This window comes from Artemia franciscana, chromosome 17 (assembly GCF_032884065.1).
Source record: "Artemia franciscana chromosome 17, ASM3288406v1, whole genome shotgun sequence".
Classification (NCBI taxonomy): domain Eukaryota; kingdom Metazoa; phylum Arthropoda; class Branchiopoda; order Anostraca; family Artemiidae; genus Artemia; species Artemia franciscana.
This window is the reverse complement of record NC_088879.1, coordinates 40,574,750-40,597,100: the sequence shown is the minus strand read 5'-3', so window position 1 is coordinate 40,597,100 and position 22,351 is coordinate 40,574,750. Positions and strand designations below refer to the sequence as shown.

At 35.4% G+C, this 22,351-nt stretch overlaps 1 protein-coding gene across 1 annotated transcript in view; it reads left to right on the top strand.

Moving 5' to 3' along the window:
- The first annotated feature begins 13,783 nt into the window (after window positions 1-13,783).
- Window positions 13,784-22,351, top strand: part of LOC136037586 (rho guanine nucleotide exchange factor 28-like) — a 330,822-nt gene continuing 322,254 nt past the window's right edge. The window contains exons 1-2 of the mRNA XM_065720307.1: window positions 13,784-13,937; window positions 16,779-16,955. Of these exons, the coding sequence (XP_065576379.1) occupies window positions 13,868-13,937; window positions 16,779-16,955 (247 nt within the window). The 5' untranslated portion in view covers window positions 13,784-13,867. The remainder of the gene's footprint in view (window positions 13,938-16,778; window positions 16,956-22,351) is intronic.

Sequence of the window (22,351 nt, the reverse complement as noted above, 5' to 3'; positions counted from 1 at the left end):
GGCAATTGCGTCGTCCGGAATAGCCGCAACGTTGCTGCCTGGCGGAAGAACTGCTCATTCCGCTTTGAAATTGCCTCTGAATTTGTATTCTACAGAAACTCCCACGTGCAATATTTCCAAATCATCTGGGATGGGTAAAGTATTGCAGCAATGTAAACTTATTATTTGGGACGAGTGCACAATGGCACACAAAAAATCGCTCGAGGCTCTGGATCAATGTTTGAAAGATTTGCGAGGGAATTCGAAACCCTTTGGCAGCACATTAATATTGCTTGCGGGAGATTTCAGGCAAACATTACCTATAATACCTAGATCAACCCCTGCAGACGAAATGAATGCTTGCCTGAAAAATTCTAATTTATGGGCACACGTAAAAACATCAAAATTAACTACAAATATGCGTGTCCGATTGCAAAACGATGACTCTGGTCAAACATTTTCAGATCAATTGCTGGCAATTGGAAACGGAAAGCTCCCAGTAGACTCAATTTCAGGACGTATACAACTACCTGCTGAATTCTGTAATTTAGTGACGTCCAAAAATGAATTGATTGAAAAAGTATTTCCGAATATTCTAAACAATTATAAAAATAATAAATGGCTAAGTGAAAGAGCGATTCTTGCACCCAAAAATATAGACATCCACGAAATCAACAATATTGTTTTGACAAAGATTCGAGACCGGGCAGTCCTTTACAAGTCAGTCGGCACAGTTTTGGAACCAAATGAGGCGGTTAATTATCCATCTGAATTTTTAAATTCCGTGGATCTTTCAGGGTTTCCACCACACGTGCTACAACATTTTGTAAAAGTTGTGTTTTGGTTTTGTATGCGAAGAAAAATAAATAATAAGAAAAATTAGATAAATAATAATCAATATAACGAATCATATTTACTTTTACTGTCCATTGTATCTTGAATTGTTTTTCTAGGTCTTTCTGTTATATGGTCGTGTACTGTTGTCTTTATTGTGATTCACATATTTAAAAGCAGATCAATTTTGCTTCTTCTCATCATATTTTTGCCCATTTCACCATTTTGACTGTGTGTTCTCCTGCCACCTTCACCAAGTCTCCATCCTAGTGTCGACATTCTTACATTTATCTGTTCTTCGCTCAGTGGCGGATTCTGGGGGCCCGGAGACCACTGAGTTCCCCCTGACGTATTGGTGGATTTGTGGTTGGGACCGCTTGCTCTGGTTTGGGATGAAAGTTTTTTTTTGTAATTGGTTTTTAATAGTGGAGTTTTTAATTATTAAGACTGTTTCTTTTTGCAAACAAGTTTGATACAAGGTTTCAGCTACTTTGTGCGGTCTCTGTTAGATTTTACTAATGACGCATACCTCCAAAAATAATTTTGTTAAATTTAGGTTTATCAAGGGAATCAGTCAGGTATTGCCACAAGAGCAACTGAGAGGCAAAAATCTTGATTTGTAATAACAAGGAGGAGAAATTTACAATCATAACTTCTTTAGGCTATCGAAATGTTATTTCAGGATTGTGCTGTCACAACAGGGCTGAAAAGCAAAATTTTTACTTCTTTTTACTGTCAAAAATTTGTTTTCAAGTCTTGCTATGGCACTGAGGAAAAGAAATTGATATCATTGCTTTTTTTTGGCTTTTTATGGAACTTGATATTTACCAATTAACATATGACGATCGCAAATTCTGTCGGTCTGTCTGTCTGTCTGTCCATGTTTAAGCACTTCCAGATAAGCTAGGACGATGAAATTTAGCAAGCGTATCAGGAACCAGACTAGATGAAATTAGGAATGGTCATTTCCCCGATTTGATCATCTGGAGGGGGGATTGGGGGGTGACGGTTAATTCGGAAAAATTAGAAAAAATGAGGTATTTTTAACTTACGAACGGGACATCGGATCTTAATGAAATTTGATATTTAGAAGGATTTCGTGTCTCAGAGCTCTTACTTTAAATCCCGACTGGATCTGGTGACGTTTTGGGGTGTTGGAGGGGGAAACCTAAAATCTTGGAAAACGCCTAGAGGGAAGTGATCGGGATGAAACTTGGTGGAAAAATAAGCACACATCCTATATACGTGATTGACGTAACCGGAACGGATCCGATTTCTTTGGGGGAGTTGGTGGGGGGGAGAGGGTTAATTCTGAAAAATTAGAAAAATGAGGTACTTTTAACTTACTAAGGAGTGATTGGATCTTAATGAAATTTCATATTTAGAAGGATTTCGTAACTCCAGTGCCATTGGGGTGAGTCGGGGGGGGGGGAAATCTCGGAAAAGCTTAGAGTGGAGAGATAAGGATGAAACTTGGCAGGAAGAATAAGCACAAGTCCAAGATACGTGACTGACATAACCGGACTGGATCCGTTCTCTTTGGGGGAGGGGAGTAATTTGGAAAAATTAGAAAAATGAGGTATTTGTAACTTACGAAAGGGTGATCGGATCTTAATGAAATTTGATATTTAGAAGTATCTTGTGCTTTAGAGCTCTCATTTTAAATCCCAACCAGATCCGGTGACAGTGGGGGGAGTTGGAGGGGGAAACCAGAAATCTTGGAAAACGCGAAAATTGAGGCATCTCTATCTTACGAATAGGTGATCGGATCTTAATGGGACTTGATATATAGAAAGATCTTATGTCTCAGATGCTCCATTTCAAACAGTTCGTGGTAACGAACTGTAGTAAGGAGCGACCCGGCTCAATAGTAAACAAAACTCTAAAAAACGGAACTTCGATGCTAAAAGATATATCAAAAGAATCGGATTTTTATGCTGATTTTGAATATATAAGTTCCATCAAATTTAATCTTTGTCATCAAAAGTTACGAGCCTGAGAAAATTTGCCTTATTTTGGAAAATAGGGGGAAACACCCCCTAAAAGTCATAGGATCTTAACGAAAATCTCACCATCGCATTCAGCGTATCAGAGAACCCTATAGAAATATGTCGATAGAAATGTGGAATTTCCCTATAGAAATGTGGAATTTCGTATTTTTTGCCAAAAGACGGATCACGGGTGCGTGTTTATTTGTTTGTTTGTTTTTTTTCCCCAGGGGTCATCGTATCGACCAAGTGGTCCTAGAGTGTTGCAAGACGGCTAATTCTAACGGAAATGAAAGTTCTAGTGCCCTTTTTAAGTGACCAAAAAATTGGAGGGCACTTAGGCCCCCTCCCACGCTTATTTTTTCCCAAAGTCAACGGATCAAATTTTGAGATAGCCATTTTGTTCCGCATAGTCGAAAACCATAATAACTATGTCTTTGGGGATGACTTACTCCCCCACAGTACCTGGGGGAGGGGCTGCGAGTTACAAAGTTTGACCAATGTTTACGTACAGTAATGGTTATTGGGAAGTGTACCGACGTTTTCAGGGGGATTTTTTTGGTTTGGGTGTGGGGTTGAGGGGAGGGGGCTAAGTGGGAGGATCTTTCCTGGGAGGAATATTTCATGGGGGAAGAGAAATTCAATTAAAAGGGCTCAGGATTTTCTAGCATTACTATTAAACAAAAACAATGCAAATATAAACATGAAAAGGTTTTTTCAATTGAAAGTAAGGAATAGCATTAAAACTTAAAACTAACAGATATTATTACGCATATGAGGGGTTCTAAAAATACTTTAGCATAAAGAGCGATGTATTTAGGAGGAGATTGATACTTCGCTCTTTATGCTAAAGTATTTTTAGTAATTTCAACTATTCTACGGCCTTTCTGATTCAAGGGTCATTCTTAAAGATTGGGACAAAATGTAAGATTTAGTGTGAAGAGCGAGGTATTAACGAGGGGACAAGCCCCCTCATATATATATATATATATATATATATATATATATATATATATATATATATATATATATATATATATATATATATATATATATATATTGTTTGTGGGTTATGTCTGTCTGTCGAGTGACGTCGTGATTGTCCGCATATGACGTCTGAATTATTTCACACTAATACAAAAGAAGAAAAAAACTAAAAAAGGTAAAAACTACAAAAAAAACTAAAAAGAAAAAAAAAACTAAAAAAGCTAAAAAACTAAAAAAAAATAAAAAAAAGGTAAAAACTAAAAACTAAAAAAACTGAAAAAACTAAAAAAAAGGCAAAAACTACAAAAAAAACTAAAAACTAATAAAAAAACTAAAAAAGCTAAAAAACTTAAAAAAACTAAAAAAACTAAAAAAAGGTAAAAACTAAAAAAAACTAAAAAAGAAAAAAACTAAAAAAAAGGAAAAAACTGAAAAATAAAAGAGAAAAAGAAAACTAAAAAAATATAAATTCAAATAAAAAAAACTAAAAAGAAAAAACGAAAAAAAACTAAAAAAGCTAAAAAAAAGGTAAAAACCAATAAAAAAACTAAAAAACTACAAAAAAAACTAAAAAGAAAATAAACTAAAAAAAAATAAAAAAGCTAAAAAACTAATTAAAAGTAAAAAACTAAAAACTAAAAAAGAAAAAAAACCTAAAAAATGTAAAAACTACAAAACTAAAAACTAAAAAAAAAAACAAAACAAAATGTAAAAACTACAGAAAAAAAACTAAAAAGAAAGAAAGGCTAAAAACTAATAAAAATAAACTAAAAGCTGAAAAAGAAAAAAAAAATAAAAAAAGGAAAAAAAGTGAAAAATAAAGGAGGAAAAGAAAACTAAAAAAATAAAAACAAAAATAAGCAAACTACAAAAGGTAAAAACTACAAAAAAAAACTAAAAAGAAAAAAGAAAAACCAAAAAAGCATATATAGTGATATATATATATATATATATATATATATATATATATATATATATATATATATATATATCTATATATATATATAAATAAGTTGTCTGTATGTGGATCTGTCAGGTGACTTCATGTTTCTGTGTTGACTGACGTCATGTTTTCGACCGACGAAATTACAGACCGGGACATCGGGACACAAATGACGACCGGGACATAGGGAATATAAATGACGACCGGGACTCTCAAAGAGAAAGCGACCGGGACACAAGGAATGTTCGATTAGCAATCACCATCAACAAAGCACCGGGACACAAATGACGACCGGGACACAGGGAATATAAATGACAACGACTGACGTCATGTTTGTCAACTGATGAAATTACATACCGGGATACCGGGACACAAATGACGACCGGGACACAGGGAATATAAATGACGACCGGGAACCTCAAAGAGAAATTACAGACTGGGACACCCGGACACAAATCACGACCAGGACACGGGGAATATAAATGACGACCGGGACACAGGGACACAACTATAACGGGGACGCCGGGGGCACAGGCGGGATATATAAATGACGACCGGGACACAGGGATTGTTCGAATAGAAATTACAGACCGGGACACCGGCACACAAATGACGACCGGGACACAGGGAATATAAATGACGACCGGGAACCTCAAAGAGAAATTACAGACTGGGACACCCGGACACAAATCACGACCAGGACACAGGGAATATAAATGACGACCGGGACATAGGGACACAACTACAACGGGGACGCCGGGGCACAGGCGGGATATATAAATGACGACCGGGACACAGGGATTGTTCGAATAGAAATTACAGACCGGGACACCGGGACACAAATGACGACCGGGACACAGGGAATATAAATGACGACCGGGACACTCAAAGAGATATTACAAACTGGGACACCGGGACACAAATGACGACCGGGATACAGGGAATATAAATGACGACCGGGACACAGGGATACATCATTAGAATAATGAGGTATAGATCTGAATACGGATTGTTTTTCCCATGGGGACACCGGCACATAGGGAATATAAATGACGACCGGGACACAAGGAATGTTCGATTAGCAATCACCATCAACAAAGCACCGGGACACAAATGACGACCGGGACACAGGGAGTATAAATGACGACCAGGACATAAGTAAAAAAAAATTAAAAACTAAAAAAAGTAAAAACTACAAAAAAACTAAAAAGAAAAAAAAACTAAAAACTAATAAAAAACTAAAAAAGCTAAAAAGCTAAAAAAACTAAAAAAGAAAATAAAATGAAAAAGGAAAAAAAAAAAAGAAAAATAAAGTAGAAAAACAAAACTAAAAAAAAAAAAAAAAAAACTAAAAAAAGGTAAAAAACTAAAACCTAAAAAAAGACCAATTCAAAAACGAATGTATATACAGACCGGGACACAAATGACGACCGGGACACCGGGACATGACGACCGGGACACAGGGACACAACTACAACAGGGACGCCGGGGGGCTCAATGGGTTATATAAATGACGATGGCGACACAGGGAATCGTCGATTAGCAATCACCATCAGCAAAGCTCAAGGGCAATCATTAGAATCATGAGGTATAGATCTGAATACGGATTGTTTTCCCATGGACCATTATATGTTGCATGATCAAGAGTCGTTAAACCTGACATTCTATTTATATGCATAGACAATGGGACAGCAAAGAATGTTGTATATTCCCAAGTTTTACGTAGTTAAAAACATATATATATATATATATATATATATATATATATATATATATATATATATATATATATATATATATATATATATATATATATATTCAAAGGTGGGACATAGGGACACAACTACAATGGCGCGTAACTAATATGGCGCGTAACGACTTACGCGCGCGGAGGGCGTGGGGGGGCGCGAAGCGCCCCCACCCACTAGGTTTTGTTGTGGCGCGAAGTGCCACCCCAACAGCTAGTATATATATATATATATATATATATATATATATATATATATATATATATATATATATATATATATATAATCAAAAATATAAGAATATAAAAGTTGGTTACGTAAGTTAATTCTTAAGTTACGTATATTTTTTACTAATAAAAACGTTCGTTAAAAATTAAAAGTTCTAGTTGCCTTTTTAAGTAACCGAAAAATTGAAGGGCAACTAGGCCTCCTTCCCCACCCCTTATTTCTAAAAATCGTCTGATCAAAACTAAGAGAATGCCATTTAGCCAAAAAAAGAATTAATATGCAAATTTCATTTTAATAATTTATGTACGGAGAGCCAAAATCAAACATGCATTAATTCAAAGACGTTCAGAAATTAAATAAAAAAAACTAGTTTTTTAACTGAAAGTAAGGAGCGACATTAAAACTTAAAACGAACAGAAATTACTCCGTATATAAAATGGGCTGTCCCCTCCGCAATCCCTCGCTCTTTACGCTAAATTTTTTAATTGTTTTAAAAACAATTTTATATACGGAGTAATTTTTGTTCGTTTTAAGTTTTAATGCCGCTCCTTACTTTCAGTTAAAAAAACTAGTTTTGTTTTATTTAATTCAATTTGAATCGAATCCGGAAACACAGGGAATGGGAGGGGGGAAACCGAAATCTTAGAAACCGGAAATCTTGGAAAATGCTTAGAGTAGAGAGATCGGGATGAAACTTGATGGGAAGAATAAGCACAAGTTCTAGATACGTGATTGGCATAATTTGAACGGATGCACTCTCTTTGGGGGAGTTGGGGAGGGATTTCCAGTGCTTTGGCGAGTTCGGTGCTTCTGGACGTGCTAGGACAATGAGAATTGGTTGGCGTGTCAGCAAATCCTGATGTATCTGGTGGTATTGGGGGAGTTGGAGGGGCAAACGGAAAATCTTGGAAAAAGCTTAGAGTGGAGAGATCGGGATGAAACTTGGTGGGAAGAATATGCACAAGTCTTAGATACATGGTCGACATAACCGGACTGAATCCGATCTCTTTGGGGGAGTTGGGGGTGGGGTGTTAATTCGAAAAAATTAGAAAAGTGTAGGTATTTTTAATTTAAGAACGGTTGACTGCATCTTAATGAACTTTAGAAGGAACTTATTGAACTTTAGAAGGATTAATGATATTTAGAAGTTACTGAACTTTAGAAGGATTAATGATATTTAGAAGGAACTTATGTCTCAGAGCTGTTATTTTAAATCTCGACCAGATCTGGTGACATTGGGGGGAGTTGGAGCGAGGGGGAAACCGGAAATCTTGAAAACGATTAGAGTGAATAGATCGGGATGAAACTTGATGGGTAGAATAAGCAAATGTCGTAGATACGTGATTGACGTAACCGGACTGGATCTACTCTCTTTTGGGGGATCTAGGGGGGGGGGAAATAGTGCTTTGGCAAGTTAGGTGCTTCTGGACGTGCTAGGACGATGTAAATTGGTAGGCGCGTCAGGGACTTGCACAAATTGACATAATAAAGTCGTTTTCCTTTATTCAACCATCTGGGTGGCTGAAGGAGTAAAAATTAAAAAAATGAGGTATTTTTAACTTAGAGTGGGTGATCGGATCCTAATGAATTTTGATATTTAGAAGGACCTCGTGTCTCAGAGCTCTTATTTTAAATCTTGACGGGCATTAAGCCTCTGATTTTCTTTTTAAATCAATCTATTGATTCTTAGAATTTTGCTAGAGATCATACCATATGAGCTCTCCCGACATCGTCACTAGTGCCAGATGAGCTCTTGTTTTTTCTTGTTTTTTTGGCGAAGTGGGGTGATTTTTACAACATTGTTGTTTTTTTTAGGGGATTTGTATAAGAAATAGTAAATGTATGAGAAGTGCAAAAATTGTTAATTTAAGTTTTGGATTTTGGTGAGGAAATGGTGGCCACTTTACTACCGATTTTCATCCAATTAAAGCTCTGCATTATATGACATATCATCTCATCTGTTCATCCTAGAATATTAAAATAAAGGCCAAACTCCAGAACTTTAATAAAGGTTCGTATAAGTATTATAAACGTTCACCGAAATACTGAGATAGACATCGACCGTGTAATAAATAGATATGACGGGTGTGGAAATGTAATAATAGACTTTTTCTTATAAAATTGCGAATTAAGTTTAAGCGAAATATATCGAACTTTAAAAGATGAAAAGATTCGCTACGTTATTGTGAAAAGTAAAATTTTGATTAGTAGGTTTTTGAGATATCATCAAATTTGACACTGTTTATTAAGACACTAAATTTAAAAAGAAACAATGATTAGTTGATTCTTTATTGCTCATACTTCAAACTCTCGTTTTAAATGTCTGCTTTGCATTTCTATCTATTCGTTCTGTTTTTCTTGTTATACCCCTAATAGAACTTGTATTTAATGTTTAATAAGTCTTTTACGAATTTACAAGTTGTATTTTTATCCTCATTTACTACTTTTCATAACTATCATAGTTACTAAGTGATGGAACAAAGTTAAGCGACATACTAAATGGTTACATTATTGGGTCATGTGCCATGCAGGGAGGTCCAGGGGTCAGGTCCTATGATTTTTTGAAATTAAATATTATTAATACGTTTTTTTGTTGTTGGGGAGGGCGAGGAAGGAGAGCCAGAGGTCAGTTCACATGATTTTTGGAATAAAATAGACTACTGTTAATAATTTTTTTTCTTTTGGGGGGCAGTTGGGCCATGAATGGAGGGCCAGGGGTCAGTTCCTTTGACTTTTGGAATGAAATATTGTTAGTAGTTTTTTTATTTGGGCATGGAGGGTTAGGCGGAGGCCCAGGGTTCAACTCCCATGATTTATCATTGATAACTTTTTGGAGAGGAATGACAGAACAAGGGTATATGGCTATAACATCAAAATCAAACTGCAATCCTCCAAATGGATGCAGCCAGAAGAATCAAGGCCAAAAATCGCCTGCAATGCTGAACAAGGTTAAATGTTGTTGCTACGGCAGTTAAAGGAAAAGGAAATAGGAATTGGTTAAAAAACCAAAACAAAATTACTTAACAATTTAAAGAGTACATTAAAACTTATAAAGGGCCTAAAAATAATTCAAAAAAGAATTCAAAATCAAACAGAAACTACTTTAAAGCAAGAAATCAAACTTGAAAAGAAAAGGAATGGAATGGATGCCATTCCACACAGTCATTCCAATAAATAAATCCGTTACGGTTACAACGGATACTTGAAGCCAAAATCAAATGAATATTTCTCATATATACAGCCAGTAGGTATAATTAAAATGGTGATGACATCTGTACGTAGTTCTGGTTGGTCTATGCTACTTCTTGTCTCCGCTGGGGGAAGGAGTGGTAACTTACAGTAAAAGTTTGTTTTGGGAAGTGGGGCTGGGTTAAGGGACTTCGAATTTATGTTAAGGGAAGGGGCTAAACTATTTCTTTAGTCATTACAAAGTATCGCAGATTATGTTATTATTTTTTTTGCTTATTTTTTCGTTGCTTAAATTTTTTCCTTTGCTGCTGCAGTGAACCATGAAAAGAAACAAGCATAAATTTTTGTTGCTTACTTACAAGCCCATAAAAATGGTTGTATCACCCAAGTTATCTGCATTTGATCATCGATCTATGCAACAATCAATATTTAGGATGCTACAACTATTGTGTTCCATAAGGCTATTGAACAAATTTAGGCTAGTGGGATTAAGTAAAAACGAAGCAGTAGAATTGATATTGTTGAAACCATAAGAAAACGTTGATTCTATTGATATGTCAATACTTAACTAAAGGGATTAATATAACAGTACTGTAGCCTAATTAGTCTTTCTAAAAAATATTTTTTTTTAATAATTCAATTAACTAATAATTTAAGTGTTGAATCTTGAATAACTGTAATAACATCCGTCTTCATGCATACCTTAGATGTACGGCAGTGTTTTCTTTTGCTTTCTTTGTTGCTGCAGTGAACCGCGAAAAGAAACAAGCATAAATTTTTGTTGCTTACTTACAAGCCCATAAAAATAGTTGTAACACCCAACTTTTCTGCATTTGATCATCGAGCTATGCAACAATCAATATATAGGATGCTACAACTATTGTGTTCCATAAGGCTATTGAACAAATTTATGCTAGTGGGATTAAGTAAAAACGAAGCAGTAGAATTGATATTGTTGAAACCATAAGAAAACATTGATTCTATTGGTATGTCAATCCATCAGTTAGTGGTAATATACTGTAGTAAGGAGCAACCCGGCTCAATAGTAACCGAAACTCTAAAAAACGGAATTTTAATACCAATAGTTACATCAAAAGAATCACATTTTTATGATACTTTTAATATATAAATTTCATCAAGTTTAGTCTTACCCATCGAAATTTACGACTCTGAGAAAATTTCCCTTATTGTAGAAAAGACGGGGAAACACCCCATAAAAATCATTGGATCCTAACGAAAATCCCACCATCAGATTCAGCGTATCAGAGAACCCTACTGTAGAAGTTTCAAGCTCCTATCTACAAAAATGTGGAATTTTGTTATTTTTGCCAGAAGACAGATTACGGATGCGTGCGTGTTTATTTGTTTTTTTTCCCAGGGGTGATCGTATCGACCCGGATATCCTACAATGTCGCGAGAGGGCTCATTCTAACGGAAATGAAAAGTTCTAGTGCCCTTTTTAAGTGACCAAAAAAATCGGAGGGCACCTAGGGCCCCTCTCATGCTATTTTTGCCCAAAGTCACTGGATCAAAATTCTGAGATAGCCATTTTGTTCAGCATAGTCGAAAAACCTAATAATGATGTCTTTCGGGATGATATAATCCCCCACAGTCCCTGGGGGAGGGGCTGCAAGTTACTGACTTTGGCCATTTTTTCCATACAGTAATGGTTATTGGGAAGTGTACAGACGTTTTCAGAGGGATTTTTTTTGTGTTGAAGGATTGGGGGGAGAGGGTTACGCGGGATGATCTTTCCATGGAGGAATTTATCATGAGGGAAGATAACTTCCATGAAGGGGCTGCAGGATTTTCTAGCATCATTTAAGAAAAACAATGATAAAAAAAGAAAGAATTTCAGCTGGAAGTAAGAAGCAGCATTAAAACCCAAAAAGAACAGAAATTACTACATAAATAAGGGTGTTCATCTCCTCCACAATACTTCGCTCTTCACGTTAAAGTATTTTTAGTAATTTCAAATATTTATTCTACGACCTTTGGGATTCAGTGGCCATTCTTAAAGAATTGGGACAAAATTCAAGCTTTAGTGTAAAGAGCGAGGTATTGACGAGGGGGTGAACCCCCTGATATACGTAATAAAAATATACAAATATAGAAGTTGGTTACGTAAGTTAATTCTTAAGTTACGTATATTTATTACTAATAAAAACGTTCGTAAAATAAATAAAAAGTTCTAGTTGTTTTTTCTAAGTGACCAAAAACCGGAGGGCAACTAGGCCTCCTCCCCCAGCCCCTTTTCTGTATCAAAACCTTCTGATCAAAACTGTGAGAAAGCCACTTAGACGAAAAAAACTAATATGCAAATTTCGTTTTAATTATTTATGTGCGGTGAGCCAAAATGAAAACATGCATTAATTCAAAAACCTTCAGAAATTAAATAAAAAAAAAGAAAGATTTTTTTTAACTGCAAGTAAGGAGCGATACTAAAACTTAAAACGAACAGACATTATTCCGTATATGAAAGGGGTTGTTCCCTCCGCAACGCCTCGCTCTTTACGCTAAAGTTTTTTATTGTTTTAAAAAGTAGAGTTGCGAGAAAGAGCCAAACTTTACCATGAAGATTGGGGCGTTGAGGAGGGGACAACCCCTAGAAAAATATCTCTGGAAATTATCTCCCCATGAAAAATACCCCGGAAGATTCCGCCCCTCACCGTGGAAAAAAAGGCTTTCCAAATTTTATAATTTTATTTGTTTTTTTTATTTTCCGTAGGGGGAAGGATTTTGGTACTTGTGTATTATACGCCATTCACTTAAGTTTACGCTGTGTAAAACTCAAGAACATACCTGTTTCTTTGTTAGTTTCTTTCAGTTTAGAGCGAGACAAGACAAAGAAAGACATGAAAAAATCCGGTACTTGTGTATTATACGCCACTTGCTTAAGTTTACAGTTGTAAAACTCGAGAACAAACTGGTTTCTTTGTTAGTTTCTCCGTTACTGTTAAAAACAAATTTTTGCTATATATTTGCACATTAGGGGGGAGGGGATGAACTATAGCGGGTCTGCATTCAAAATGTGTTAGGTACAATTATTCTGCATATTATGAAGTAAGAATTGTGTTTTACACAGCGTAAACTGTAGTGAGTGGTGTATAATACACAAGTACAAAAATTCCTTTTCTCTACGGAAAAAAATCATGTTAAATTCTTAAATTTTGAAAGCCTTATTTTCCACGGGAGGGGAATATTTTCTGGGGGGTATTTTCCGTAGGAGTATATTTTCTGCGGGGGTATTTTCCTGGGGGGGGGGAGTAAACGGCTAGAATCTGGTTTGGCCCTCTCCCAAAGTTTTTATTTGACTCGTAAAAACATAACAAAATGCATATAAAAAATTTTGGTGGGTTTTTTGAAGTTTTATATGTACCCCGCTGAAAAAAAAAAACCGAACAGAAATCCATGATACGCTCCTGTTGGGGCTTTAAAAATTGCTTTAGGTTAATTTGCCACTAAAAAATATCGTGTCAAATCGCTAAATCTTAATATTTTGTAAAAATATTATTCCAGTTAAAATAATTCCGAGTAAAACCAGCAAAAGATTTAGTCTAATAAAACTTAGTGGTTTATAAATCCGCTTTTTCTACCTGTTGGTAAAAATACTAAATAATTTTTACGTTTTGAGGATGAACTATGAAGATTGCTGCAAAATATATGTCATTTCCTTTCCTCTTAATGGCAGTACCTATGTTAATTCTAAAATATTGTTTATTTTTCTCGCTTATCATGGTTCGCTGCTTCGATTTTTAAATTGGTTGTGTTTAATTTTTTCCAAAAAACTATTTTTTGCAAACTCATTCTCATTTCCTAAGGAGTATACCTGCGCGTTAAATGGTTCCTTGGATTGAAATTATGTTCTCTTTGGTACTTAGTTTGTTTTTCAGTGAAACAAACAATTTGCACATCTTCTATGTTTTGTGACTAATCTATATTAAATACTACTTGGATTTGGTTTTGCTTTTATGAGATGTTTATATTGTAATTTTGAGCCTATTTTCGTAAATCGTGCTTTAAAGAAGAATTTGGGTATTGGTATGTTGTTTTTCTATCGGTACTTTTTTTAGTTTCTTTTTTTTTATTTATATTTATTCGCTGTATCTGTAAGAGAGGATATGGATATTCCATCAATTTTCTGAACGGTCCCCTCATTCTATAATTTTTTTTGATGCTCCCCTTCTGAGGTACACTTTTTCCTGAAGAAAACGTAAGGGCTGTGGAATTCTGGTGGGACTATGCCTCGCTGAATTTTCATTCATGTACTGGTTTTTATAATTATCATCTATAGAGCCTTAAGCACTGAATTTAATTCTTTGTCAAATAAGGAAGGTCACCTTCGTGGTAGCAGATGTTACTGAAAAAAAAATATCCTGACAAAACTTAAGAAGTGAAGTCAGTCCAATCCTAATGAAATTAAATAAAAAAACTAGTTTTTTTTTAACTGAAAGTAAGGAGCGACATTAAAACTTAAAACGAGCAGAAATTACCCCGTATATGAAAGGAGAAGTTCCCTCTTCAACGCCCCGCTTTTTACGCTAAAGTTTGACTCTTTCTCTCAACTCAACTTTTTAAAACAGTAAATGTCGTTCCTTACTTTCAGCTAAAAAAAAACTTGTTTTTTTTTATATTTAATTTCTGAACGTTTTTCAGTTAATCCATGTTTGATTTCGGCTCTCCGCAGGTGAATAATTAAAGCGAATTTTGCATATTTATTTATTTGGCTAAATGGCTTTCCCATAGTTTTGATCGAATCGTTTTGAAAAAAAGGAGGGGTAGGAGGCCCAGTTGCCCCCCAATTTTTCGGTTACTAAAAATGGCAATTAGAACTTTTAATTTCTTAAGAACGTTTTCATTAGTAATAGATAAATGTAAATTACGAATTAGCTTACGTAACAAACTTCTATATTCATATGTTTTTATTACGTATATGAGAGGGTTCGCCCACTCGTGAATACCTCGCTCTTTACATTAAAGCTAGAATTTTTCCCCTGAATCACAAAGGCCGTAGAATAAATAGTTGAAATTACTAAAAATGCTTTAGTATAAAGAGTGATGTATTAGGAGGAGGTGAACCCCTTATATGCGTAATATTTTCTGTTCGTTTTAAGTTTTAATGCTACGCCTTACTTTCAGTTGAAAAAACTTTTTCATATTTATTTTTTCATTGTCTTTTTAAATAATGCTAGAAAATGCTACGTCCCCCTCATGGAAATCTTCTTCCCCCATGACAAATTCCTCCATGGAAAGTTTCCCCCACATAACCCCCTCCTCCCAACCAAAAAATCCCCCTGAAAACATCTGTACACTCCCCAATAACCTTTACTATATGCAAACACTGGTCAAAGTTTGTAACTTGAAGCGAATCAGTAAGTCAATTAAGCAAAAAGTGATTAAAATTCTGATATTTTCTCAGTTGGTTAATATTATACCGTTCTAAATTCTCAGAAAAGAAGAGCTTCCACTTTTGAGTTTCTGGTATGAAACCGATCTATAGGAGAGAATCCCTTTAGCCCTCTGGAACAGGGGCGTACCTGAGGGGGGAGGGCAAGTCTAACAAGGCAAACAGGCAACGCGTTTTACGACTACCTTCTGAAGGGAGCCTAGCCTATTTTCAGTCGATTCAATTTAGTTCTGAAATTTTCTTGGATATTTGCTTTTGAATATGCAGCTTACTTAATTTTGATAAAAATGAATTAATGCTTTTGATATTCTATAGAAACGTGAAAATATAACTCGAAGTTTCCATGATAATTCCGACGGTGGAAATGATTTTGGAACAAGGAAAATGATTTGAACTTTTGCGTTTTTCTAGGCATCCGGATAATTTATTCTCCGAGGGTAGAGGGAAGCTTTTTATTATTTCAGGGAATGGGTCTAAGGTTTGAACAGTTTTTTTTTATTACAATAATGTTATGTTTTCCGGATATTGCAAACGTTTATGATTTTTTTCATTTTTCTTTTGTCTCTCAAGGGAGGGGTTTAGGTGGCTTTAAATTATAAATTGTAACCGATCTTGGCTTTTAAAAACAGGTATTTCTGGTCATCAGTGTTACATCTATGAAATAATTTGTTAAGTTTAACATAATTTATTTATTTAAGATTATTTATTAATTATATTTATTTATTTATTTCATTAAGAGAACATAATTTATTTATTTAAGTTACATCTATTGGTCATCAGTGTTACATCTATGAAATATGTTACATCTATGAAATGCAGCAAACCCAGGAAGGGTGTGCAAAAGCAGAGGATGGCTGGCCCTCATCCTCCCATTGCACTTCCTGACTGAAGGGCCTTGAGACGGAAACCAGCACCACCGGTTCGGACCTTCAGGGTCCGAACCTTTGTTCGGACCTTTACCGAAAGAGAGCCGCGTCCTTTACCTTTGTTTTTACTCATTATTGAAATGTTCAGTTTACGTGTAAGCGATACAAAATGGATAAAAGTACCGACACTACTGCATATAAATTGGTATGATAGATGAAAATGATTTGGGAACAAGAGATATATCTCGGATACTATATAGTATCTATATACTACATAGTATAGTATGATTACTATATAGTATCCGAGATATATCTCGGAGCTATTGCAGTGCTCTTTGGTATTGCTCTAAAAATCTAATTAATTTTTCGAAGGTGAGGGGAGTAAGCTTCTTTAATATTTTTCTGGGATTTTGGCACAAAGGCCTGAACTAAAATGTGTTTTTTTTTTCTTTACCTGACCATCGCCCTGTTTTTCAGATATTATATATATTTTCATACATAATTGACATTTTACGAAGAAGGGGAGGGGGTGTAGCTGCCAACCTATCTTTTCATTTAATTGCTCTTTGCCCTAGGTAATGAATGCTAACCCAACAGTTATTTTTCTAGATGAAAAATTTGACGATGACAGCGACGAAGACATAATCTTAGACTATATTTCTAATTCTTCCTGTGCTGGCGATCAGAACTGCAACACAGAAATGGCTGTCAAAGGAGAACCAATCCCGACAATATCGATAACACAGCACGTCTCGCCTGCTGCTGGTAAAGCATCCCTTGTTTTAGGTAAGAATTTCTCAGCTTTTTTTGTTGAGTCCTCATTCACAAAGGCAGTTTACTGAGACTGAGGTTCAGCCAATGGAGAGTGGCGGACGTGGTCCACAACTCTTATTCGTCTTTTTTGTTGAGTCCTCGTCCACAAAGGCACTTTACTGAGACTGAGGGTCAGCCAATGGAGAGTGGCGGACGTGGTCCACAACTCTTATTCGCCTTTTTTGTTGAGTCCTCAGTCACAAAGGCACTTTACTGAGACTGAGGTTCATCCAATGGAGAGGGCGGACGTGATCCACAACTCTTATTCGCCTTTTTTGTTGAGTCCTCATTCACAAAGGCACTTTACTGAGATTGAGATTCAGCCAATGTAGATTGGTGGACATGGTCACAACTCTTATTCACGTAGCACAAAAATCTCACTATTTTGGACTACTATTCTTAAAGTGCCAGCCAAGGACAGAGAAACTGAAATCGGGTTTTTGGATTTGCTAGTGAAAACTTACAAAACCTAATATATTTATTTAAAATTTTGAAATATTGTATTACATATCTCAATATATATATATATATATATATATATATATATATATATATATATATATATATATATATATATATATATATATATATACTTATGTCTTAATTGTATATATATCCTTTAGTTTTTTCTTGAAAACGGCTCTTTAATTTTTCGGAAAATTAGCATGCAAAACGAATTAGGTAGACCACATCTTTAAGAAAATTTGTTTCCCCTTCCCAGTCCTGTCAATATTTTTCATGAATCGTCTGCTGGCTGCAATTAGAGACCCTTGAAGGTTGAAAGGGAAATACATTCCCATTTGATAACTGTGAAGCGAGTCTCGACTTCTTAATTACTTCGCATTAAATGTTGCAAATTGTTGCAGAAAAATCATAATACTAATTTGTATGCCAAGAGACCGAGTTTATCTTGGTGATAATTATTCGTTTTCCTGCGTAAAAAAAAACAATACACAACAAAATCAGCAAAATTCTTCATATGTCATAAGTCTACGTCTTGTCCCACCAAGGGGAGAGGGCTTAGGATCTAATTGCAACGACAATAATCGTTGTATTTGGAGAGATCATACAGTATTAAATATCTTTCATTTTCCCAAATTCGAAAGCAAAGTCTAGAGGTTTCTAAGCTATAAGACGATTTTAAAGAATATTATCCCCTCTCCATTAAAAGTGGCTTATATCCACTGTTTCATCAACTTCTTCCACCTTGGATAACATTCCCCGTTTTATTAAAAGATTAATTGTGACAGGTCTTCTCCTATTGTGCTAGCATGATTAGTTTACTAAGCATCTACTTCCAAAAGGTTATGTTTTTATTCGTCCACCCAGGATAGTGGAAATGAAATCTGGTTGTTTGAATTTGTTAAGTGCAAACTTACATAACCATATATATCTTTAAGAATTGAAAAAATGGCGAATTTAATTATATTGACAAACGATTCTATATTCTTACTCTGTTACTTATCTTAGTATTGAAGTGAAACCCTGTTTTAGGCTTAGGATTAGATTGTCGTGGAAGCAGAATAAGGCGTGGCTTGTTATAATACCCGCTGACTAATTAGATTTTAATGATTTTAAGATTTTAACGCGGCTTATAAAATCTTTCACCATTGAAAGTAGGGATAGGATGGAATTGCACCTGCATTTTCCTCAATCTGTGATGATGATCTATTCCCGAATGTTTCATTTACGTAACGCAACGACATTCAGGATCGGAGATAAGCCACTCTCCTACACAATTGTCAGGTTTGATCAGTTACTACAGAGAAACTTATCCTGTTCTTGTTTCAAGGAAAATCCTACATTATGGAAAATGTTTTACGAAACCTTTAACTTTAGTAAAGAAGGTGTGGCCGCCAAACCTTTCCCATAAGGATATGAGTGTACAAGACTAGTAAATCCTAAACTGAATTACAGTTTGTTGCTTCTTTTAACTGATCCTGTTTTTTTTTTAGAAAAAATACTACTTTGCTTTTACCCTATTTGGGGGGAAAAAACGACAAAAAACCATTATATTGCAATTTTTTCTTTTGCTGATTTTTTATTGAAAATTTTCTGCAGAAATTGGCGTTAATATGTTGTGAAATATTTTTCTTTTTACACGGAATATATTTTAAAGCAAAAAGGTAATTCTACCTACTGCAAAGGGAGCTATCTTCCTTAGCCATAAGAAAATATTTCTACCTACTAGCTTGAAGCTTAAGACGAGTAGCTGAAGAAAGGACACATAAAATCTTGTTTGCATGGGTGTAGGCAGTATCTTATCTAAGGGGGGAGGGCGGCTGATTTTGTGATGGGAAGTGGAGCTGAAGTTATATCGGTAGTTCACAAAACCTCACTTGACCAGCAAGTTCGATCTAAACTTTTGAAATCTTTATTCATCAATAATCACCAAAGCTATAAATCATCAATGAGCTTCAGTATTAATTAATTTTCGATAATTTTTAATAATTTTTCGATAATTTTTAATAATTAATTTTTAATAATTTTTTTCGATTACTATACTCTTTTGATTATCATCTTGTAATATTAAAATATAATAAACCTAAACACTATAAAAATGATGTAACACAAATCACATTACGGTTAGATAAAAGCTTCTTGTTCAAAAATTCAATTCAAAAATTTAAAGTTGGGCGATACTAAATATCAAAATTGGTGTATCTATAGGCTATATTGGACCAAAAATAAATATTGAATATCAAAACGTAAATATCAATATCGGAAACGATATTTGGAAATTCCTGTTTATTTCCGGCTTTTCAACCCTCTACCAGTGAACATCCAACAGAAAAATTCCAATATACGAAGAGTTAATAACTAGTTAATATCTAGTGTAAATTTGAAGTTCTATGGTGGCTGCCGTCCCCCCTTCCATACGCCCATGCTTGTTTAGCGTATAAACCGAAAAATGACAAAAGAGAACCAACTCTAAATGGTAGATAAACGTATCTAATAAAGTACTATGCTATAAGATCATTGTGGAAACCAAATCTTGAGGGATTTGTTTGCCCATTCCCAGGTGCACATCCAGGAGTGCCATGTATTCCATAAAGGGTGGAATATTTCATGCAACGTACACGGTTTTTTCTAATGGGAAACCTCCTTGGCAATTCAGATGATACACGATCCAAGTTCAAGTTATGCTATACTTATTATTACCGTTATTTGCCGTTCCGTTATTACCGTCATTCCGTTATTACCGTCATTATTACCGTTAGTTGCATCAGAGCAGTGCTACAACTGTTGCATATCAACTTTTTTCATCTGTATTATGGAGCTCGGATAACCCTATACATGTCAGCCTAGTATTCAGTTTTTCCTTAGGTTCATTCTTTCAAAGAATCGTTTCATTAATCCTCAACGATCAATCTTCGAAGAAAGATTGATTTTTAGATGGTTATACCTTTAAAAAGTTGAAGTATAAAAATATAGAAAGATAAAAAAGAAGAATTATCTAATACCAGATTTTTCCTCGGGGGGGGGGATACGAAAAATACATTCTTAGGCCATAATTTTTCTACTTTCACTAAAGTTTCCTTTGGAGAAGTGCCGATTTTGAATCAATCCCTGGACGAATAATTATTTGATGCTTATTTGTGCGGGAGGTCAAAAAGGTAAAAACATATTTTTAGGCCTTAATTTTTTAATTTGTTTGCGAGTTTGTTTTTCTTCATGCCGATTTCTTAGTTTTGAAAGACTTCAATTTACTTGACGGTTGTGAATCTTTTATAAAAGGTTTGATTTTATATAGAACTAGCTGTTTGGGTGGCGCTTCGCGCCACCCTAACACCTAGTTGGTGGGGGCGCTTCGCGCCCCCAAGCCCCCCCCGCGCGTGTAAGTCGTTATACGCCATATTAGTTACGCGCCATTGTAGTTGTGTCCCGGTGTCCCAGTCGTCATTTGTGTCCCGGTGTCCCGGTCTGTAATTTCTCTTCGAACAATCCCTGTGCCCAGTCGTCATTTATATGTCCCCCCTCTGCCCCCGGCGTCCCCGTTGTAGTTGTGTCCCTGTGTCCCGGTAGTCATTTATATTCCCTCTGTCCCGGTCGTGATTTGTGTCCAGGTGTCCCAGTCTGTAATTTCTCTTTGAGTGTCCCTGTCGTCATTTATATTCCCTGTGTCCCGGCGTCCCGGTCGTCATATGTGTCCCGGTGTCCCGGTCTGTAATATCATCACTTGACAAACATGACGTCAGTCGACAACTAACTTCATGACAACATATAGCTCAATCCTTAATGACGTCACTCGACAGGCAGACAGACAGACAACTTATTTTTATATATATAGATATGAAACCTCGAAATATCTCATGATATTTCGCCTTTTCTTATTTTGTATTACATTTTTTGAACAATGCCCCAATTGTTTGTTTTATTCAATGTTACCCCCCCCCCCCCTTGAAGAAATTGAGCACTTGTCTAATCAAGTATGTACACAGAGGGACTTGGGCAGGTCCGTATCCGGGATTTTATCTCATATATTTCGCCTTTTCTTATTTTGTTTTATATTTTCTGAACAATTCCCCAATTGTTTGTTTTATTCAATGTTACCTCCCCCCCTGAAGAAATTGAGCACTTGTCTAATCAAGCATGTACACACAGGGACTTGGGCAGGTCCGTATCCGGGATTTTGTGTGGGGGCTAAAAAAGGGTTTTTCCGGGGGAGGGTGCAAAAACGCATAAATAAACTGTTTACGTTTATTTTTGCTATGTTTTTACAAGTTGGACAAAAATTTCGAGCAGGATTCAAACCTTTTAATCCCCTGGGATACGGCTTTATACTTGGGCCCCATCCTGAACCTAAAAAATACTACAATTTTCTTTACTTCTCATATAATTAGCCTATTTTTTGCTGTTTTTTTATTCCCCCACCACGATTATAAATTTGAGCCCTAAAATTTGAGCCCGCGCATATATTCCTTCTACATATAACATTTTGAACAAGTATTTAATGGCAGACGTTTCGGCAAAATGGGATACCTTTAAACAGGAACTATGGGGGTAAATTACGATATGTTATCTTTTCGTCGATGATCCGAGACTTCTGATGGGGCTTCTGAGTCCTGTTAATTTTCTATTCATTAATATTTTAATTTTTTCGTCAAATAAAATTTTGAATAGTCTGCTACTGTAAAATGGTAAAATGCTTTCAAGCTAGACGTGTTACTCCTTTCTAACGCAAAATATCTAACATCTTATATTTGATATCTATCTATCTAATAATCTATCTTATCAATATATATTAATATCTATATCAATATCTACCTGATATTCTTAAATTTAGAATAGGCTGTAGATTTCTCCCCAAACTCCAGTTTGTAGTTGGGATAACCTTAATGGTCCAGTCTGAACTAGCTACAATACCA